Genomic DNA, 17,993 nt, shown 5'->3' on the forward strand with positions numbered 1-17,993 from the left:
TAGCTTTTATAAACATAATTTTGCGGCCAATATTGCAGATGAGAAATGTGGGGGGTGGGATGCACGCCGTGATATTCCAGCTTTTCACCATTAAATCCATATGTAATCCTGTTTAGTGAGCAGCTAGGCTCAGTGTCATGCCCAAATGACACAATTTAGACAAAAACTCCGATGCAAGGGGAGACCTTTCTCCCCAAACCTGTGCACAGCAACAATTTGCCTTTGCAGGCGTGTTTATTTCCTTGGTCGATCTTTATCTTGTTCATGTTTGACCTTTAACATTTATTCCTTTTACTCCATCTACGATGTTAGTCCACACGTGAGCATGCGCGCCTTTTTCCAAGTTTCTTATGTTCCCAAAGTGCCCATCCAGCCCACGGTTTTTAAGTTATAAAAAGCCATTCAAAGATGGCGACGGCGCAGCACGCCGGATTTTGATACAGACGAGACCTTATAGAGAACGGGTGAGTTAGGGCTCTACGTACAAACGTTCTAACTAGTGTTTTATACCGTAGACGCGTACTAATGTACGGTATAATTTCCCCCTTTTTTTCCCCCTTTCGGAACGTGATCTCGCACTAAATAGATGGATACATCGAATATATACTGATAGTGGGTGAGATTTACAACTCGATTATTTCGAACAGATATATTGCAGTTGACTGGCGGTTATTTTGAATTACTGGTCATGTTATATTTCAAGACACTAAATAATTTATTTTCTTGTAGGGTGCCTGGGACTTATGAGTACACGTGAGATAGACAAGTACTATTTGTACTGAGTATTGTGAATATCCATATAAACTAATAGGTGAGAGTTAGTTGTCAATAAACATTATTACCATAGTGACATTCTATGTAGACTAAACTTTATTACCCATTTCTTTTAATCTCTTATCATAGATTTGTGTGTACATATGCTCCTTCACTTGGGGACTATGATTAATATTGAATCTACAATCTCCTTATGATTTTACAGTGGAGATAGTAATTGGTGAGTTGGGAGATTTTTAGTAAGATGACCAATTCTCAGATATAAGGGGTTATGGGATGAACATAATGTGGTGTCGATATTATGATTTGACATTGTGACTATATTGTTTACGTGTATTTTGTCTATGTTAACTTGTTCATAGATTACGAATTGACTATACAACGTGTACCTGATTTGATAACCCTCTATGATAGGACTGAGTTTTTATCAAGGTGAAATTTTGATATTGGAAGTATACTTTGGATCTAATGGGTTTGCACTCTGGTGACTGTATAACCCTGGAGGCGTAGATACTTTATTTTCCGTTCCTCAGTATCACTGGAGTTTGTATTCCTGTACTTTACTTACTCAAGCTTTTAGAGTAAAAAATTCTTTTTATATATATATAAGATTTTGATTATATTTTTTTATTTTAATGTCTTAACACAGCCCTGATGAAGTCATTGGCTGAATTGATTAGCCAGACGAAACACGTGTTGGTTGTGAATTGGATTTATGGACTGTGAATCAGAATTATTGATATCGTTTGACGACAATACAAGAATAAAAGAAAGAATAAAAGAAGTACTCAACGATTAAAGACCTTTTCTTTGTGGACATTACTATTTGGGCATTATTTTTATGTCCTGGGATTGATAATTGGAAACCTAACATCAGGATTACAGGAATTTGTACTGTACCCAGTGATCAGTGAATATTTGATCATGACATGATTGATATGGTTAATTAATATTTTTGTTGTTCTTATATTACGAGTATTTTATGAATATACGCTTGGCGAATGAGGTGCATAGATACTTAGGAGCGCAGGTGGGATCCCCCATTTTGTAGAATTTGTTCACACATTTGTGTGACTCGAGGGTAGTCTGGTAACCACCCTCTTCCTACCTAGCTGCACCAATTACTTACATTTTGAGTGTAATTTTCCTGAAGATAGATTGAGCGCCCTTTACCTGCTTGGTTACCAGTTTTCGCTTTCTTTATCTTGTTCATGTTTGACCTTTAACATTTATTCCTTTTACTCCATCTACGATGTTAGTCCACACGTGAGCATGCGCGCCTTTTTCCAAGTTTCTTATGTTCCCAAAGTGCCCATCCAGACCTCAATTAGGAACAGATGTGCCATTATGGTCACAATGTATCCCTAGGTAGGCAAAGTTTTTTACACATTCAATTTTTTACCATTAATAGAGATGTTACAATTTTTTGTGGTTCTTTTCCCACACTTCATGCTATATGTTTTACCTGCAGACCCCTCTCCTGCATATAGCTGACAAAGTATGTGACTGTTCTCTGTAGACCTATAGGTGTCCTTGACATTAAAACTGCGTCGTCCGCATACAATAATATTGGTACAGGGTTTCCTTTAATGGTCGGATAGTCATGAAGAAGCTTGGCCAATAGATCACCCAAGCTATTGATATATAGTATGAAGAGGAATGGGGCAAGGTTGCATCCCTGTCTCACTCCTTTTCCAATCCCAAATCTAGCCTAGCACTCCCCATTTTTTCCATGTCTCACCCTGGCTCCTGCCTCGCGGTAAAGTTCTCCAATAAATAATAAAATGTAATTTTCAATGCCCAACTCCTGTACAATGTCCCATAATTTGTTATGTATCACACAGTCGAAAGCAGAACATAGGTCGACAAATGTTAAGAACATATTTCCATTTTTGGCCCTGGTGTATTTGTCAATGATAAGATTGAGATTCAGGCCTTGTTCTATTGTGCCGAGTCCAGCCTTGAAACCATATTGTAGCCTTGATAAAACTTCCTTTTCCTCGGCCCATAATTGTAATTTGTTTAAAATTACCCGCCCAGCCACCTTTAAAAATGAATTTCAAAGTGATATAGGTCGGTAACATTTAGGGTCATCACGGTTTCCCTTTTTAAAAATAGGTGTTAAAATTGCATCTGACCAAGTCTTTATTAAACCAATTTGACAGCACTTATTTAAAACATTCATTAAAAGTGGGGCCCAAATATCAGTGTTTGACCTGTAAACATCAACCGGGACACCATCTGGCCCTGGGACTTTACCAGGGCGCTTTTCTGTATAGCTACAATTATCTCATCCACAGTGAAGCTAATAGCCAGAGGGTATACCGATATGCTTTTCTGTGTCCTATTTGTACCCTCTGTCCCATCACTTCCTATTTGTGGTATATCCCTCCCTGGCTCGTTAGCTATTGAGGATGTATTGGCTCGATATAGGGCACTGAAATAGCCAATCCAGCTATCTTCTGGGATGGCTATGTCTACTTTGTCACAGTCCCTCACCGTTAGGTTTGGGGAGTTCACTATCTTCCAGAACTTTACATTATCTTTCTGTAGGCAGGCTTCAGGTAGATCTAGCCATACTTCCTCTTTTAGTTTCTGCTTTCTATTCTTTTGGGCCTGTTTATAAAATAGTCTTGCTTTCCTTATCTCTTCTCTGTCCCTGGGTATTTTTTAGGACTATTTTTAGCTTTTTATGTGCTTTGGTGCATTCATTATCAAACCATCTCCTTTTTTATGCGATCCCATCTTTTGTTTAACTGTGAGGATTTCATTAATCTTGGCTGAGATATTCACAAAAGAGTTTATCACATCTATTACCTTGTTGCCCTCCGCCAGGCGCTAGGATTGTCACCCCACGGGATCCCCGGGTGAAGACCGAATGCCAAACCCTGTCGTACCTGTATCTCACTAAAAAGGGACATTGGTTACCCAACAAATGTGTCTCTTGTAACAATAAAATCTCCACCCCAAGGCGTTGTGCGTAACGCAATACAGCCATGCGTTTGAAACGATCCAGAAGGCCATTGACATTCCAAGACAGAACGCGCAGGGATGGGCCTTGGTGCAGTGTATCAGACATAGTGGCAAGCAGTCACAGCGGCGGGGTAAAGTCTCGCAAGGAAGCTCGGTCAGGAGCAAGGTCACCAGAAGGTGTGAATGGGTACCCAGACAGCAGTCAGAGTGTCCCGCAGTGATCGAAATCGGACGTCGTGTGAGTGCTGGTGAGGCAAAAGAAAAAGACAACAAAAAGCAGAAAATAGAACTTGGGACAACGGTCCCTCCACCCTGACCCAACACCCCCCCCCACCCCCCCCCCCCCCCACCCTATACTTCAGGAACAGAAGCATCTGTCGCCCTAATAAAGGAAGAATAAACACAAGACCAAACTAGAACGTTTGGGAACGGGGAAAGCGTGGAGGACCCCTCCTCATGACAGGATGTACATAGTTATGTCCATCAAGAGTGAAAGCAATGATGAGCCGATACGCCGCCTTCGGCCTCTGAGCCAGGCCCGGTAGGCAGAGACGAGTTCAAGCTGGGTCCCTAAGAAGTGTCGGGCTGCGTGAAAGGTCAGTGTCCGGGAGGTCAAGCAAGGAATGGCGAGGCGAAGTGCCCCCGTGGCTCAGACGGCCGGAGGAGCCAGACCACCGCACAGCCAGTAGATCTCCGTGGGGCAGTGCGGACAGCCAAGAGGGGCCCATTAGGAAGTCTAAATTGCCGGATTTAATAATAATAATGGTGAGATAACTCTGTAGGTGAATGCTTTTGCTGGAGAGACAGGTGTTTTGTCTAGTCCCAGTTATGATTCAATGTAGCATAGAGGGTTAATATGTCTCACGCAAAGCACAACATGTGACACACAGATGACAGATTTTTGTTTTATGTAGATAGGTAAGTGGGTATAGCTTTTAACACAGAGATCCTTTAGTTACTTGCAGTTCATAAATTGTAATTCTTCTAATATAGCACAGCGAATTATAAAGGAAAGGACATGTGAGTCCTACACCTTGTAACTCTCACTAACTTATGTAACACATCCTGTAAATTGATTTACACACATATGGTTTATTGTAAATGTATGTGTGATTTCAAGCGCTCCGGCATCCTGGATTGGGTTGAGTAGCGCTATAAAAGAAATAAGCCAAAATAGTGATATTTAAATTGCTATTTGCGTAAATATTAGGACAGACAAACACATCTGACACAACATAATTGAAATGCTGAATTGTGCAGTGTGAAACAGTCAAATGAGGTAGGGTCCCAGCTGAGAAGGGGCAGTATTCAGTCAGTAATTAACAAAGTACCTCTCTTCCTTTGTCCTGTAAGTTGACTGCATGCAGTGGTGGCGGCAAGGACCAGGTGGGAAAAATTCCTTGAGCTTTTGCACACAACAAAAGGGAAGGTCACAAGTCAAGTGCAGGGCCATTAGCTCGTCAAAGCACTTGCGCATTGACGTGCTAATGGCCCTGCCAGAGACAGAAGAGAGAGGGGAAATCCTTTCATGTCCACCCCATCCTTGTCCCCCAGGTCCCCCCCACTACAAAATCTGGAGGGTATATATCCTCCGTGTCCCCCATGCTTCGTACGCCCATGAGATGGTGTCACTGTAACTGTCACACATTTAGTTGTTAGTTAAATGTCTTTCGTAAGTCCACTGAATCTATGAAAATGTCACACATAAGCAATTTGAAACATTAGCAGCTATCAGGGCTATATTGGGAACCAAACTCGGCCCTGGCAAAGTGCTCGGCCAGCCCCCCCAGTGAGTTGGGGTGCCACTGAGCTGTTGCCTGGGCCGGTTTCGGCCGATTTCGTTACAACAGCCGATATTGCAGCTTTGCTGCAAAAACGGCCCTGTAACAAAATCGGCCCCCAGGGCCCCAAACCCTGGCAGCCCACCGGGGAAATGCCCGGAGCCCGCTACAGCCAGTCAGGCCCTGGCAGCAATGCTTTAATGGGTGTAACTTCCAGGGCCGGACTGGATACCGGGCGTTTTATTAAGCTGCCAAGCTGGGGCCCTTACTGGTATTTATGTCAACGAGGGAATCTTCTTCATTGCTTGATTTTGCTGGCAAGAAAGTGTCACTCATAGTCGTTGGAATGTCACTGATAATTATACTGAAATTATGAAAATGTCACACATGTAGAGTGGTGAGGCTGGGCCTACCACGTGTATGTATATGCACTGAATAACTACACCAACACTTGCTTGCGCTCAGCCGGAAAGACCCCGAGCGGTCTTCCGCTTGTTTATTTATACCGAGGGGCGAGCCCGCCCCAAGGTTGCGTGTGCGTGCGTGCGTGTAAGGATACAAAGTATGTGAGAGCCCGGATGGCTCTCTACATCCCTCCTTTATTTTAGTCTCTTTCTGCAGGCACATTCATAGTCTCTTACTCATGGAGACGAACAAGCAAAGTCCAACAACCGTTGACTCGGCCTAGGATTGGGCCGCAGGTTGTAGCGACGATCCTGGGTCCGAGGTAGTTCGACAACCCCAGCCGGGGTTGTCCTCGGACCCTCGCTCGCATCCTCGACCCTTGGCTGACTCCTCCCGGCCGCAGGGCCTGGTGACACTGGCCTTGGTGGGGTGGCCATTCGCGGCAGAGTAGGAGTTGGATCAGAACAATTATCAAAGTCCATGTTTTCTTGGTCTCCATGTTCCATTCCCTCGGTCCGTTGACGCACATTGACATTGTCCAGTACCTTCTTGAAACATGAGGCATTCCTCGTCACGGTTTGGCCATTCCTCCTAGCTGTAATCATAGTCCCTTGCACTCGCTCCACTGTCCACACTTCTGGCTCAAAAGGAGTCCGAAACTTCCACCCAGGATGGCGATCCTTGACAACGACAGTGTCCCCCTGCCGGAGGGCTGGTTCTTTGGCATGCCGATGTGCGCTTGCTTTGATGTTGGTGGCCTGTCGCCGGGCCTGTATGGCCTCAGCGTCCCTTTCTCCCGGCACCCACGTGTTGACAGTGGGAATGCCATCCCTTGGAGCTCGCTTGAACAGAACATGAGAGGGAGCACACTTTGTCGTTGAGTGGGGTGTCTGCCGATAGGCTCCAAGGAAGTCGTCCAGGGCGGCCTCCGGGTCTTCGCCATTATCCACCGCAATCCGCAGCGCTCTGTTTAATGTCCGCATCAACCTCTCGACTTCCCCGTTGGCTTGAGGCCACAGGGGTGTGATTTTCCGATGTTTGATCCGGAGAGCCTCCAAGTAAGCCTGAAACTCTCTCCCTTGAAAGGGGGGCCCATTATCGGACTTGATTTCTTCAGGAAGCCCCATCGTAGCAAACACTCGGTTTAGGACTTTCTTGACCTGCGGGAACGCAGTGGATGCGATGACTTCCACAACTGGGAATTTGGAAAAAGAGTCTACCAGCACTAGCATGTGCCGCCCGTCTGGAAAACTGCCAAAGTCTATGCTGAGTTGAGCCCACGGGGCCTGGGGCGCTTCTTCCGTGAGCACGGGCGCTGGGGCAGGGTCTCCGCCCGTGATCGTGCATGCGTGGCAGGCCTGTATCATGGCTTCCACCTGGCTGTCCATCGCGGGAAACCACACCTTGCTCCTCAGGCGGGCCTTGGTCTTTGCCATCCCTTGGTGTCCCACGTGAGCCAGGCTCAGGGCTCGTTGCTGGAGGCTTTCGGGCATGACGATGAGGTGCCCACGCAGCACCACCCCCTCATCTCCGACGCTAAGTTCACTCCGTATCTGCCACAGCTGCTGCCTGGCATGACGCACCTCCGGCCGGAGGCACGAAGCGCCATCAAGGAAATGGGCCCAACGATTTCCTTCGAGTGCCTCCCTAACCTTCGCCAGGGTCTCGTCCGTCGCAGTGGCGTCGCTAATTTCCTGGAGCGACATGTTCTCGGGGCACGCCGCTAGGGTGACCATGTGCACTATCTCCTCCACTTCATCTCCTTCAGCATCGAGGGCCGGTGGGGGTGTGACATCCGGATGACGCGACAAGTAGTCGGCAGGGTTGTGTGCTCCTGGCCTGAACACCACCTTGAACCGGTAACCCTGCAGCTGGACAGCCCACCTCTCGATGCGTGGGGGAGCAAGCCGGGATGTCCCCGCAAAGAGGGGCAACAGGGGTTTATGGTCTGTGACCACCGTGAAGTCCTGTCCACAGAGATAGAGGTGAAAGTGCTGGCATGCCCACTTGATGGCCAGCGCCTCCCTTTCAATTTGGGCATACCTGGTCTCCGTGTCGGACAGGGCCTTGCTGGCATAGGCGACAGGCTTCCACTCTTCCGGCCCATACTCCTGCAGCAGCACGGCTCCCAATCCCACTGGGCTGGCATCGACTATCAACTCGGTCCGTCTCCGTGGCTGGAAGTAGGCCATGACGGTATTGTCAAGCAGACTGGCCTTGACGGCCTGGAACGCCTTGTGTGCAGCAGCAGTCCAGTCCCATTTCTGATCAGCACGGGTGAGGGCACGGAGAGGCTCCGCTAAGTCGGCCAGGTTCGGGATAAACCGGCCACAGTACGTGGCCATGCCCAGAAAACTGCGGACTTCTGTTTGACTTCTAGGCGTGCTGGCCGCTTTGATGGCTTCGGCCTTCTTAGGGTCGACTTTAAGGCCTTCCCTCGTAAAGATATATCCAAAGAAGTCCACTGACTCCTGATAGAAGGCACATTTAGCGCGGTGGAGGGTGAGGCCGCTATCGGCGAGTCTCTGCAGAGTCGCCCTCAAGTTGGCGTGATGCTCCTCTAGGGTCGTTGAGTAAACTAGGATGTCATCACTCAGGTTGATCACCCCTTTTAGTCCGGAGAGCACCTCGCGAATGGCGTTCTGGAAGACCTCGGCGGCCGACGAGACGCCAAAACTGAGCCGAGTGTAGCGACGCAGCCCCACGTGCGTCGAAAACGTGGTGATGTACCTGCTAGCCGGCTCTAGCTCCAGCTGGTGATATCCGGAGTTGAGATCTAATTTGGAAAACCATTTCGCCCCGTTGAGGTCAGCTATAATATCGTCCATAGTGGGGGTGATGTGTCGTTCGCGCTTGACAGCGGTGTTGGGGAGCCTCATGTCCACGCACAGACGTATGGCTCCCGGCTGCTTCGGTTTTGGGGCAACCACCAGGGGCGAGACCCAGGGTGTCGGGCCCGACACTTTCTCGATCACTCCCAACTCCTCAAGCTTGCGAAGCTCTTCCTCAACTTGGGGCCTGAGGTTAAACGGTACTCGCCGGTGTCTGAGAGCGACAGGTTTCACCGTCGCATCAATGTGTAGCTTAAACTTTTTACCCTTGAGCTTGCCGAGGCCTTTGAACAGTTCTGGGAAGTCCTTTAACATGAAGTCAGCGTGAGCCTGGTGTACTTGGTTGGCGAAAAACACCAGTCCCAGATCCTCTGCTGTGTGGCAGCTCAGGAGGGTGCCTTTCTTGCCCTCGGTGATGTGGAATCTGGTCACAGTCGAATATTCTCCGTTGACTACTGTGGTTTGAATCACTCCACGAAGAGGCATGGGCTCTGTCCCGCCATAGGTGTAGATGCGTGCCGCGGACGGTGCTAGCGTCGGCTTTGGGGACATGCGCTCATACTGGTCCGAGTCCATGACGTTCACGGACGCCCCGGTGTCTATCAGCGCGTTGACACTCGTCCCGTCCACTGAGACGGAACACATTGGAGGCGGTCGCCTTTTCGTGGATGCCCTGCTCACGTAGGAGATGACATACACCTCATCGTCTTCGTCGTCCTCATATCTGGGCCGGCGGTCTTGAGCCTCCGTGTCGGGAGGGGGTCTCTCCTGGTCAAGAGACAGCTGTCGGACTCGTTGGGTCACTGTTCTGGCGCGCGGGCCTGCTGCCCGGAACTTCCCTCCCCGGCAGACAGCAGCGAAGTGATTCATGCGCCCACACTTGAGGCACGTCTTGCCTTTGGCACCACACGTGGCCGTGGAAGGATGGTCCACACCACAGTACCCGCACTGGCTGTCCCTTGGCGGGCCACCCCGCAGCCTTGCTGGCGGGAATCTTCTTTGGATCACCCCCACTCGCTCTTCCTTGATGGCCGGGGCCCTTGCCCCAGACGGGGCGATCACCGGGGTGCGCAGCGCGACCTCCATCTCCTCCGCCCGGGCATCCGACAACTCGTGCGACCTTGCCAGGATGAGGATCTCGTCTAAGGTGATCCCCGGCTGTCGGAGGATCAGCTTTCTCAGCAACTTAGATTTGCAGCCGACGATGATCTGGTCCCTGATTTCGTCGCGAGGGTTGATGAAGGGACACGTGCTCGCGAGCCGTCGGAGTCGAGTGTAGTACATGTCGACTGACTCGGAGTCCAGCTGCCATGCGCGCTTGAATTTGAATTTTTCAAAATCATTGTTCAACTGAGGGTCAAAGTGCGCGTTGAGGGCCGCGACTGCGGCGTCATAGTTGTCCTCGGCTCCAGTGTTCGGGAGCGATTCAAATAAGTCATAGATCTCTTGACCCCCATAAAGAATGAGGAGCGACCTCTTCACCGTACCGTCGGTTTCTCTTGTGCCCCTGAAGTACAGATTGAGGCGTCCGACCCATGCTCTCCAGCGGACGGCCGCCGTTGCCGGGTCTGCTGATTCGCTGAATGGCGGTATGGGTGCTACGCCGGCGTGCTGATGCGCATGGGGCGCGGGTGCGTGAGGACCTGCAGGGGCGCCTGCTCCGGCCTGTGCTTGAGCCTGTGGTTGAGCGGCGGGCGCAGCTGGCTGCTGCTGGGGGGGCTGGCCAGCCCCGTCTTGGACCGCTCCTGGAGCGCCGTTGTTCATGGCGAGGCGTCACTCTGGCCTTGCTGGTGCTTACCGGGATGGCGGCGGCGTGAGGCGCAGGGCAGGGGCGCAGGCCACGCAGCGTTTCGAGGCGCCTTAGGGCGTGACGCGGGAAGAGTCAGCAGTGGCGATGGATAGGACCCCAGGGACCAGCTGTGGCGGCAAGGACAATGATGCACGGCCTTGTGGGAGCCAATGTGAATGGAGATGCCTTGTTGCATGTGCCAATGCTTGTTGCCTTTTCCCCTATTTGATTTTTTTTTTTTTTGAGCGTGTTGACACCTTCAAATGTTCCCATTAATTGACTCACAGTCCGTGAGAACGTCCCTTCGCCCCACGAGGGCAGGAGCACAGCAGGAGGGGCCTGGCGTCGTGCCTAGCGCGCGCCTCTGCAAGGGCGCCTCATGCGCGGCAGCTCCGAAGAGCGAGGGCGGGCCCAGGGCGGGTCGTCACGTGGCGCTCGCCGGGCCTGCAGTCAGCAGGCGCGCCTCCTCCGCGGTGGCAGGCGGAGTGCGGAAGGCAGGGGCCGCGCAAGCGGGGCAGATGAGCACTCACCCGCAGGACCTTCACCCAGCCGCACGTCAGCTTCCGCCGGTCCCGAGTCCCGCCAGCCGAAGGCGCACCCTCACGGGAGACGCGTGGGCGGGTCTCAGGCGCACGGGGCCAGAGCAGCACAGCGGCGGGCACCGCCGCGCGAGGCAGACACACGCGGGTCCAGGTACACCGGCCTCGTCGCCAATGTAGAGTGGTGAGGCTGGGCCTACCACGTGTATGTATATGCACTGAATAACTACACCAACACTTGCTTGCGCTCAGCCGGAAAGACCCCGAGCGGTCTTCCGCTTGTTTATTTATACCGAGGGGCGAGCCCGCCCCAAGGTTGCGTGTGCATGCGTGCGTGTAAGGATACAAAGTATGTGAGAGCCCGGATGGCTCTCTACAACACATAGCAATCTGAAACGGATCGGGAGACTAGCCTTGAAATCGGTAGTCTCCCGTCGGAATCGGGAGGGTTTGCAGGTGTGAGTGCCTGCTTTGTGCTCTCCTGTAATTGGGGCGCAATGGGGGGGGGGCGCGATTGATGGGGGGTGTCGCAATCCTATACCGCGGCCCCCACTACAGCTACCAAGCCTTCTGGCACTTCTTCCTTTGTCAATGCTTGCTTGACTACAGCATTTAGCGAAAGAATCCTCGTTTTCTCCACATCATGGAGTTTAGGAACCGAGCTACGCCGTAAGCGGACCTTGCCCTCTTAGACTGAGGCGGAAGAGAAGGTACGTCAGAAATACGTAGAGCGCGGGAAGCATGGCGGAGACGGGGCGTCAGTTGGCGTGTGTGCTATTACTAGAGCTTTTCGTCCGTTGTCTTCCAAAAGACGTGCCTTCTATTTACGACTCCAATTTTCAGAAAAAGCTCATTGACGAACATAACAAATTTCGTTCTAATGTGAATCCGCCAGCATCCAATATGATGTACATGGTGAGTGTAGGTTTATACGTATTCGTGATATTGAATAGGCCTAGCGCGGATATACATACCTCCAATCCAGTAAAGGTTGCAGTTGATTGCTCTTTGACTTTAAAATGAGGGTTTTTGGTCCCTAAAATGTCAATGCTTTTTAACTTTTATTCACAGTGCAAGTCAAGTGGTAAAATGCTGTTCTTTTTCCTGATGCAAAGGCTTCCGACTTAATATGATTTTGTGTGTGTGTGTGTGTGTGTATATATATATATATATATATATATATATATATATTTCGAAATTACTGGCTCTGCACCTCCAACCTCGGCGAGCAGAAAAACCACGGCGAGGCCCAAAGAATTTCAGGCAAGATGTTTATTAGTTACAGCACAATAGTCTGACGCGTTTCGGGCGGATGCCCTTGCTCACAGTTAGTCTGGCTGTTATGTGCCATTATTTTTAAATGCATTGGTGAACACCACGTGATCATAGATATAGACAACATACTGCTTGCCGTGTCTAACGTTCTTTGGTTACGAATCGAAGGAAAACAAGTGCACATTATGATCCCATTAAATCATTCATAAACTGAATACATTCAGTGATGTAATTTGCTTTTATCTATTTTTCATTGAAACATGTAATAAAAGTTATTTATATATAAATATACATATATAACTGCCTAAATGCAAGATAATCGTCGCCATAGTCTAGATAGTATTGGTGCAAAAATTGCAAAAATGTAAACAAATTGACTGTGCAAATATATGCCATTTGATAACGATTCATTGATTTGATTAAAAATCAATAAATAGTAGCAAAAATGTATCAAAATTAAATAACATACATATTAAAATTTGAACAGTTCATATAGAGAATGTAAACATCATAATTGTGCAAAATACGCAAGAAATAATATGTATACTATAATAGACTATAACAATAAATATACATGTCTGAACACTGGATAAAAGCAATAGGGACATCTACAAAGATGGCAGCCCTTCTTGCAATGATATATGGCTATATTAAAGTGCATGTTGATCTTTATATGTGTACTATACCAACAATGAAAAACCCCAGGTGAATTTCCATGGTGCAGAAAAATATATATATATATGTGTGTGTGTGTGTGTGTGGGTGTGCGTGTGTGTGTGTGTGTGTTGTTTACTCAACCTGTAATCTTGATAAGTGGACCAATAAAACAATTATCTGTTGTGAAAAACGCGCATTTAATACCAACCAGGAAGGGCTCAACTGTGAATGTTTTCTAACTCAAATTGCACTGTAAATGAAATGTAGAAAGGCATGTGCGGGTCTGAGGATTCCGATCATTTACGAAATATAGAACGGCATGGGCGGGTCTGAGGATTCCAATAATTTACCCTAATAGATTGTACTTCCAGGACCGTTTTGGAATCAAAGGAATCTTTAAAGGGGAAAAGGGAAAGGAGCAATGTGACAGGGTAGAGTGGTGTTTTTGTGACTGCCGAGTGAAAACTTTAAAATTGTTTGAATATTTGATGGTTTGAAGTTCATCTACTTTTGCTTTGAGCGAGGTTTGTAATTTCATTATTTGTATGACTAAATTTAGTGTTTAAATATGCTATAACTTTTCACTGTATGAACTGTAAATAAGTTAACATATTCCTAAGGCAGTTCCAACAATAATACATACAAGTTAAGGTGGCATACAGAAAAGTTTGCAGATAACACAAATGTCCCACCACAACAGTTCTGATTGCATTCTGCGACGTATCTGCAGTTTGTACACACTTCAACCCCTTGAGGGGGTTACAAATCTTTGTTTTTTAGAGTAGAGAGCTCACAAACATTGCCTGAATTGAGGCCAAGGGTCTCACAATTCCTGCCATCTCCCTCAAGGATCAAATGCCTTCGCAAAGGAGTTGAACAGTGCCCCCCTGGTGTATCTTAACTTATTCACCATGAAGGTGAGTCCTGCAAGTCTAATGTGGCAATTAGAACGGCAGTGCTGCATATTTCCACGCTTGGTTCTAATATATAAATTGCAAGAAACACCTGAGTGGCATGAACGATGTTACCATCCAGTATGGAAACTTCATATGAAATCTAGGTAGCCGTCTCTTTTACTTATAAGGTCCCCAAAAGAGTGTTCCTTCTATCTTTAAATTCTCTCACTCCACACAGCCATTGACTTTCATCAGGTATATCACAGGACAATCTCCTTTTATTTTTTTCCTGTATTAAAAACAAGTAAAAAGCCTGCTTGGTGAACTATGATCTGTGCAATCAGCCTTTTGTTTTCTAGGCTCCTTGTCTCCTACCATTAAAACCGTAGTTCCTCCTCCAAGAAATGAATTGGTTTTGGCCAAACATGTTGTTGGGGGGGGGGGGGGGGGGGTGGCGAGTTCATAGAAATGATTTACGAAGCCCTGCCCAGTATGCAGACATCTTATGATAGTCATGACCACTTGTGTAGCCTCCCTCCTAACCTTAATAGGTAAGAAGGGAGATTTCTTGTCTGTGAAGATTCTAACATCCTAGGAGTTCCTCTGAAGTTCCTGCCTATTTCTGTCCAGCCACTATTCGGATGAATGTTTGGTAGCTAAGTTGTGCTTTCCGGTATCTACTGTTGTGACAGTTCCCGCAGTATCTTTGAGGATTCTGGTATTGTGTCTGGCCAATTAGGCTTTGTAGGAAAGTATGATCTGCACTCATAGTTACCCCACTTTTTTTCTTTGTCTTCATTTATGCGATAATGTAGGTTAAGGTCCTTTAACATGGTTGCTTTCAAGGGAATGGAGACCGCCCTATGTTCATAGCAAAGATTGGATCAAGTCTTAAAACCCTCAAATTCTTTGGTTCATCAGTCGCCGCACTATTGTACTGATTTACCGAAATTTGATGGATCGCATTGTGTGTAATCAATGGACGTTCCTCCCTACCCTACCTCATGTTTTTATCCCTGAGTTCCCAGCAGCTTATTCTTTTCCCTGTTCTTCGCGAATTATCCAGTGCCCTGACCTTTCTTACAGACCGAATCCATTCTAACGCTATAGGTGGCGTAATAAGAATCCCATTTATGCATATCTCGCGTCTGGCTAATAAAATTAAAGTAAATAATAAGGATTTCTGTTTCAACAGTAGTAACATTGTTACTATCCAACATGCCAAAAATAATAATAATAAGTAGGCTTACCTTAATGTTGATTTCTAACACTTTTTCAATAATCTTACCCACTTCATTCCAAAACATTCCCAGTTGAGGACACTGGTAAAACATGTGGATGTTATTCGCCTTTGGTTCCCCACATTTAGGACAGTTTTTTTTAAAAACTCTTTTTATTAACAGTGCACAGAGTAAAGAATAGTCACAATTAACCTGAATCTGGTACTGGAATCCAAGGCCCCCAGATCTTCTTCCATTTTTTGGGGCACCCCCTACTGTTGTAAATGGTCTTCTCTGCCCTCTGACACCAATCTAGGTCCCACTCCCATTCCTACTGTGGAGGAGGCGTCGCACCCCCCAGGCCCTGGCAATATACCTTTTTGCCACGCCCGCCGCTATGGCCAACCAGAGTTCCCCATATCTGATCCAATCAGTGGGTCCCTTTATCATTAAAAGTAACCATTTGGGCTTCCTCGGGACCGGAGAGCCCACCACCTCCCCCATTATGTCTTTGACCTTGGTCCAAAAGGGGACAATCTCCGGGCACTCCCATAGTATGTGGTAGAAGTACCCTTCCCCCCCACACCCCTGCACACACAAAGTAGACTGGCACCCACCCCAGGGGTACAGTAGGGTACGGAGGTAGTAAACCCCGTGTAGAATTTTGAGCTGCACCAGCCGGAACCGGACCGCGATTTCCTGTGGACTTTGCAGGGCGTCCTGCCAGTCGTCGTCCTCCAAGGGGCCCAAGTCCCGCTCCCAAGTCGCCCTTAGTGACACTAAAGGATCGGGCATGTTGTTTATTAACTTGCAATAGATCGTGGACGTGGGCTTGTTAAGGATGGGATCAAGAAGTAATCGATCCTCCATGGGGGAATATTTCGGGGCATTTGGTACAGTTTTTCACCACTCGGATATTCATTTTGGATAATCTTTCCGGTGTCCAATATGACCTATGCAAAGTAAAAAAGATTATTTCTCCTAAGAGGTGCAGAAACTGTATTTTGCCATAATAAGGCGCAGGATACTTGCCAAAGCTGTTGCAAATCTTGTGCTGGGAAGATCTCCTTCCATAGTTTGTCTGGGGTTGTAAAATCATCATCTATTTGTATCAGATGCCAATACCACTTTGATATTACCTTTGATGGATAATCATGTTGCAGCTCCTTCTCACATTTTTCAGTAGATTCTAGAATTTTGTCCTGATCCTTTGACCAGCTCAACAATTTGTAATATTTAAACCTGGATATTTCCCCCTGAGTTTCCTCCAGCAGTGAATTCCAACTTTTTAAAGCTCCAGGTTCCAACAACTGTCCCCATCTTGTTACTCCTATTTCCATCAGTGACAACGCCAAAGAGTCTTTTAAGCACTCAGGTGTTCCAGGGGACCTCCAAATACGGGTGTAGTATGGAATCTTCACTATTCTTCTTATTTCATACCTTATTCTGTATGCTGAGTAAAATACTTTTAATCTGATCTTTATAAAGTATTTGGGGTGACCAAACTTAAATAAACAGAAGTCCTCTTCCGTCAAAGCTTTCCAATAGCAGGAATATTCAGCATGAGGTCTAAAAAGGATTCTCATGTGTTTAAATTGGAAAGCTCTATAATAGGAAACCAAGCGTGGGCTTGCTATGCCCCCTCGATGTTTCTTCTGGCACAGTTTCCTCCTTGCTATTCTCACCCCTTTGGAGGACCAAATAAATCCGTTAATTTCACTTTGAATCTTTTGTAGCGATAGGGACTTAAATTTGAGGGGGGATAATACTTCTTCGATGGTAATTTCCGCATTTAAAGATTCATTAAAGTCCGCCCCTAACTTTGGAACCTTTGATTCTCTCAGATAGAAACCAAATTTCGTTGCTATATACTGTCATAATGTTATTCCTATTAATATCAGTTTTTAATTTCCATGCTAGGAGTTTCCCACTATTTTCACCGTATTCATAATTTGACAATCGACTAGCTTCCCATCTTTTTCTTACCCTTCCCTCCAAATAGTTAGATAAATCCTATTTTTTTTTGGGAGATTTCCTTTTTAGCTTCTTCTTGTTTTATTTCCGAGATTACTGTTTCATAATTTTTATGTTGTTCCAATATATCTGATTCTAATTTGTTTATTGTATGTCTTATTTCCCTGTTTCTATTTGCTGCTAATTTGATCAAAGTTCCTCTAAGAACAGCTTTATAAGCGTCCCACACTACTGGCGTTGAGACTTCTCCGTTAGCATTGAATTTAAAATATTCCTCGGTTATAGTTTTCATCTTGAGTTTGAGTTTGAGTTTGAGTTTAAAATTACTTGTAAAGCGCACATACACCTGCGGTTTCTTGGCGCTACAACTGATAAGATCCGGGGCTAAGAGACAAGGGAAGCTATTGGGAATTTAGTCAAAGGCCTTAGTGAACAGGTGAGCCTTGAGGTGTTTACGAAATTGCGAGTACAGAGTGAAGGAACGGAGTTCAATGGGGAGGGAATTCCACAGGATCGGGGCAAGGGTAGCAAATTTCGAGCCTCCCCACTTCTTTCTCCGATAGCGAGGGATGGTAAGGAGGGACTGAGAGGAAGAGCGTAGTTCCCTGGTGGGAACATAGGGGGTGATCTCAGAAGAGATGAATGCGGGTGCCAAGCCTAGTCGAGCCAAGAAAGTGATGTAGGCGAGCTTGAATTGAACCCGAGCTCGCACAGGGAGCCAGTGTAGAGATTTCAAGAGGGGGGAGGAATGGTGAAATTTCGGAAGATTGAAGACCAGGCGGGCCGCCTGGTTTTGTATCTGCTGCAAACGCCGTAGACTATATGCAGGAATACCTGCATATAGGGCGTTGCCGTAATCCAGGCGGGATACCACCATGG

The 17,993-nt window shown here is 47.2% G+C and overlaps 1 protein-coding gene across 5 annotated transcripts in view; it reads left to right on the forward strand.

Moving 5' to 3' along the window:
• The first annotated feature begins 489 nt into the window (after window positions 1-489).
• LOC144770317 (GLIPR1-like protein 1) overlaps window positions 490-17,993 on the forward strand; it is a 1,599,314-nt gene continuing 1,581,810 nt past the window's right edge. For 2 of the 5 annotated variants that reach the window (XM_078654780.1, XM_078654807.1), the window contains exons 1-2: window positions 490-616; window positions 730-811. Coding sequence is in view for 1 of the 5 variants with exons in the window: in XM_078654758.1 (XP_078510884.1) it covers window positions 11,996-12,007 (12 nt within the window). In the remaining 4 variants the exon portion in view is untranslated. Of the gene's footprint in view, window positions 617-729; window positions 812-903; window positions 995-11,838; window positions 12,008-17,993 lie in introns of those variants that run through there. The other 3 variants (XM_078654790.1, XM_078654798.1, XM_078654758.1) reach the window with 3 other exon arrangements.

This window comes from Lissotriton helveticus, chromosome 1_1, assembly GCF_964261635.1.
Source record: "Lissotriton helveticus chromosome 1_1, aLisHel1.1, whole genome shotgun sequence".
Classification (NCBI taxonomy): domain Eukaryota; kingdom Metazoa; phylum Chordata; class Amphibia; order Caudata; family Salamandridae; genus Lissotriton; species Lissotriton helveticus.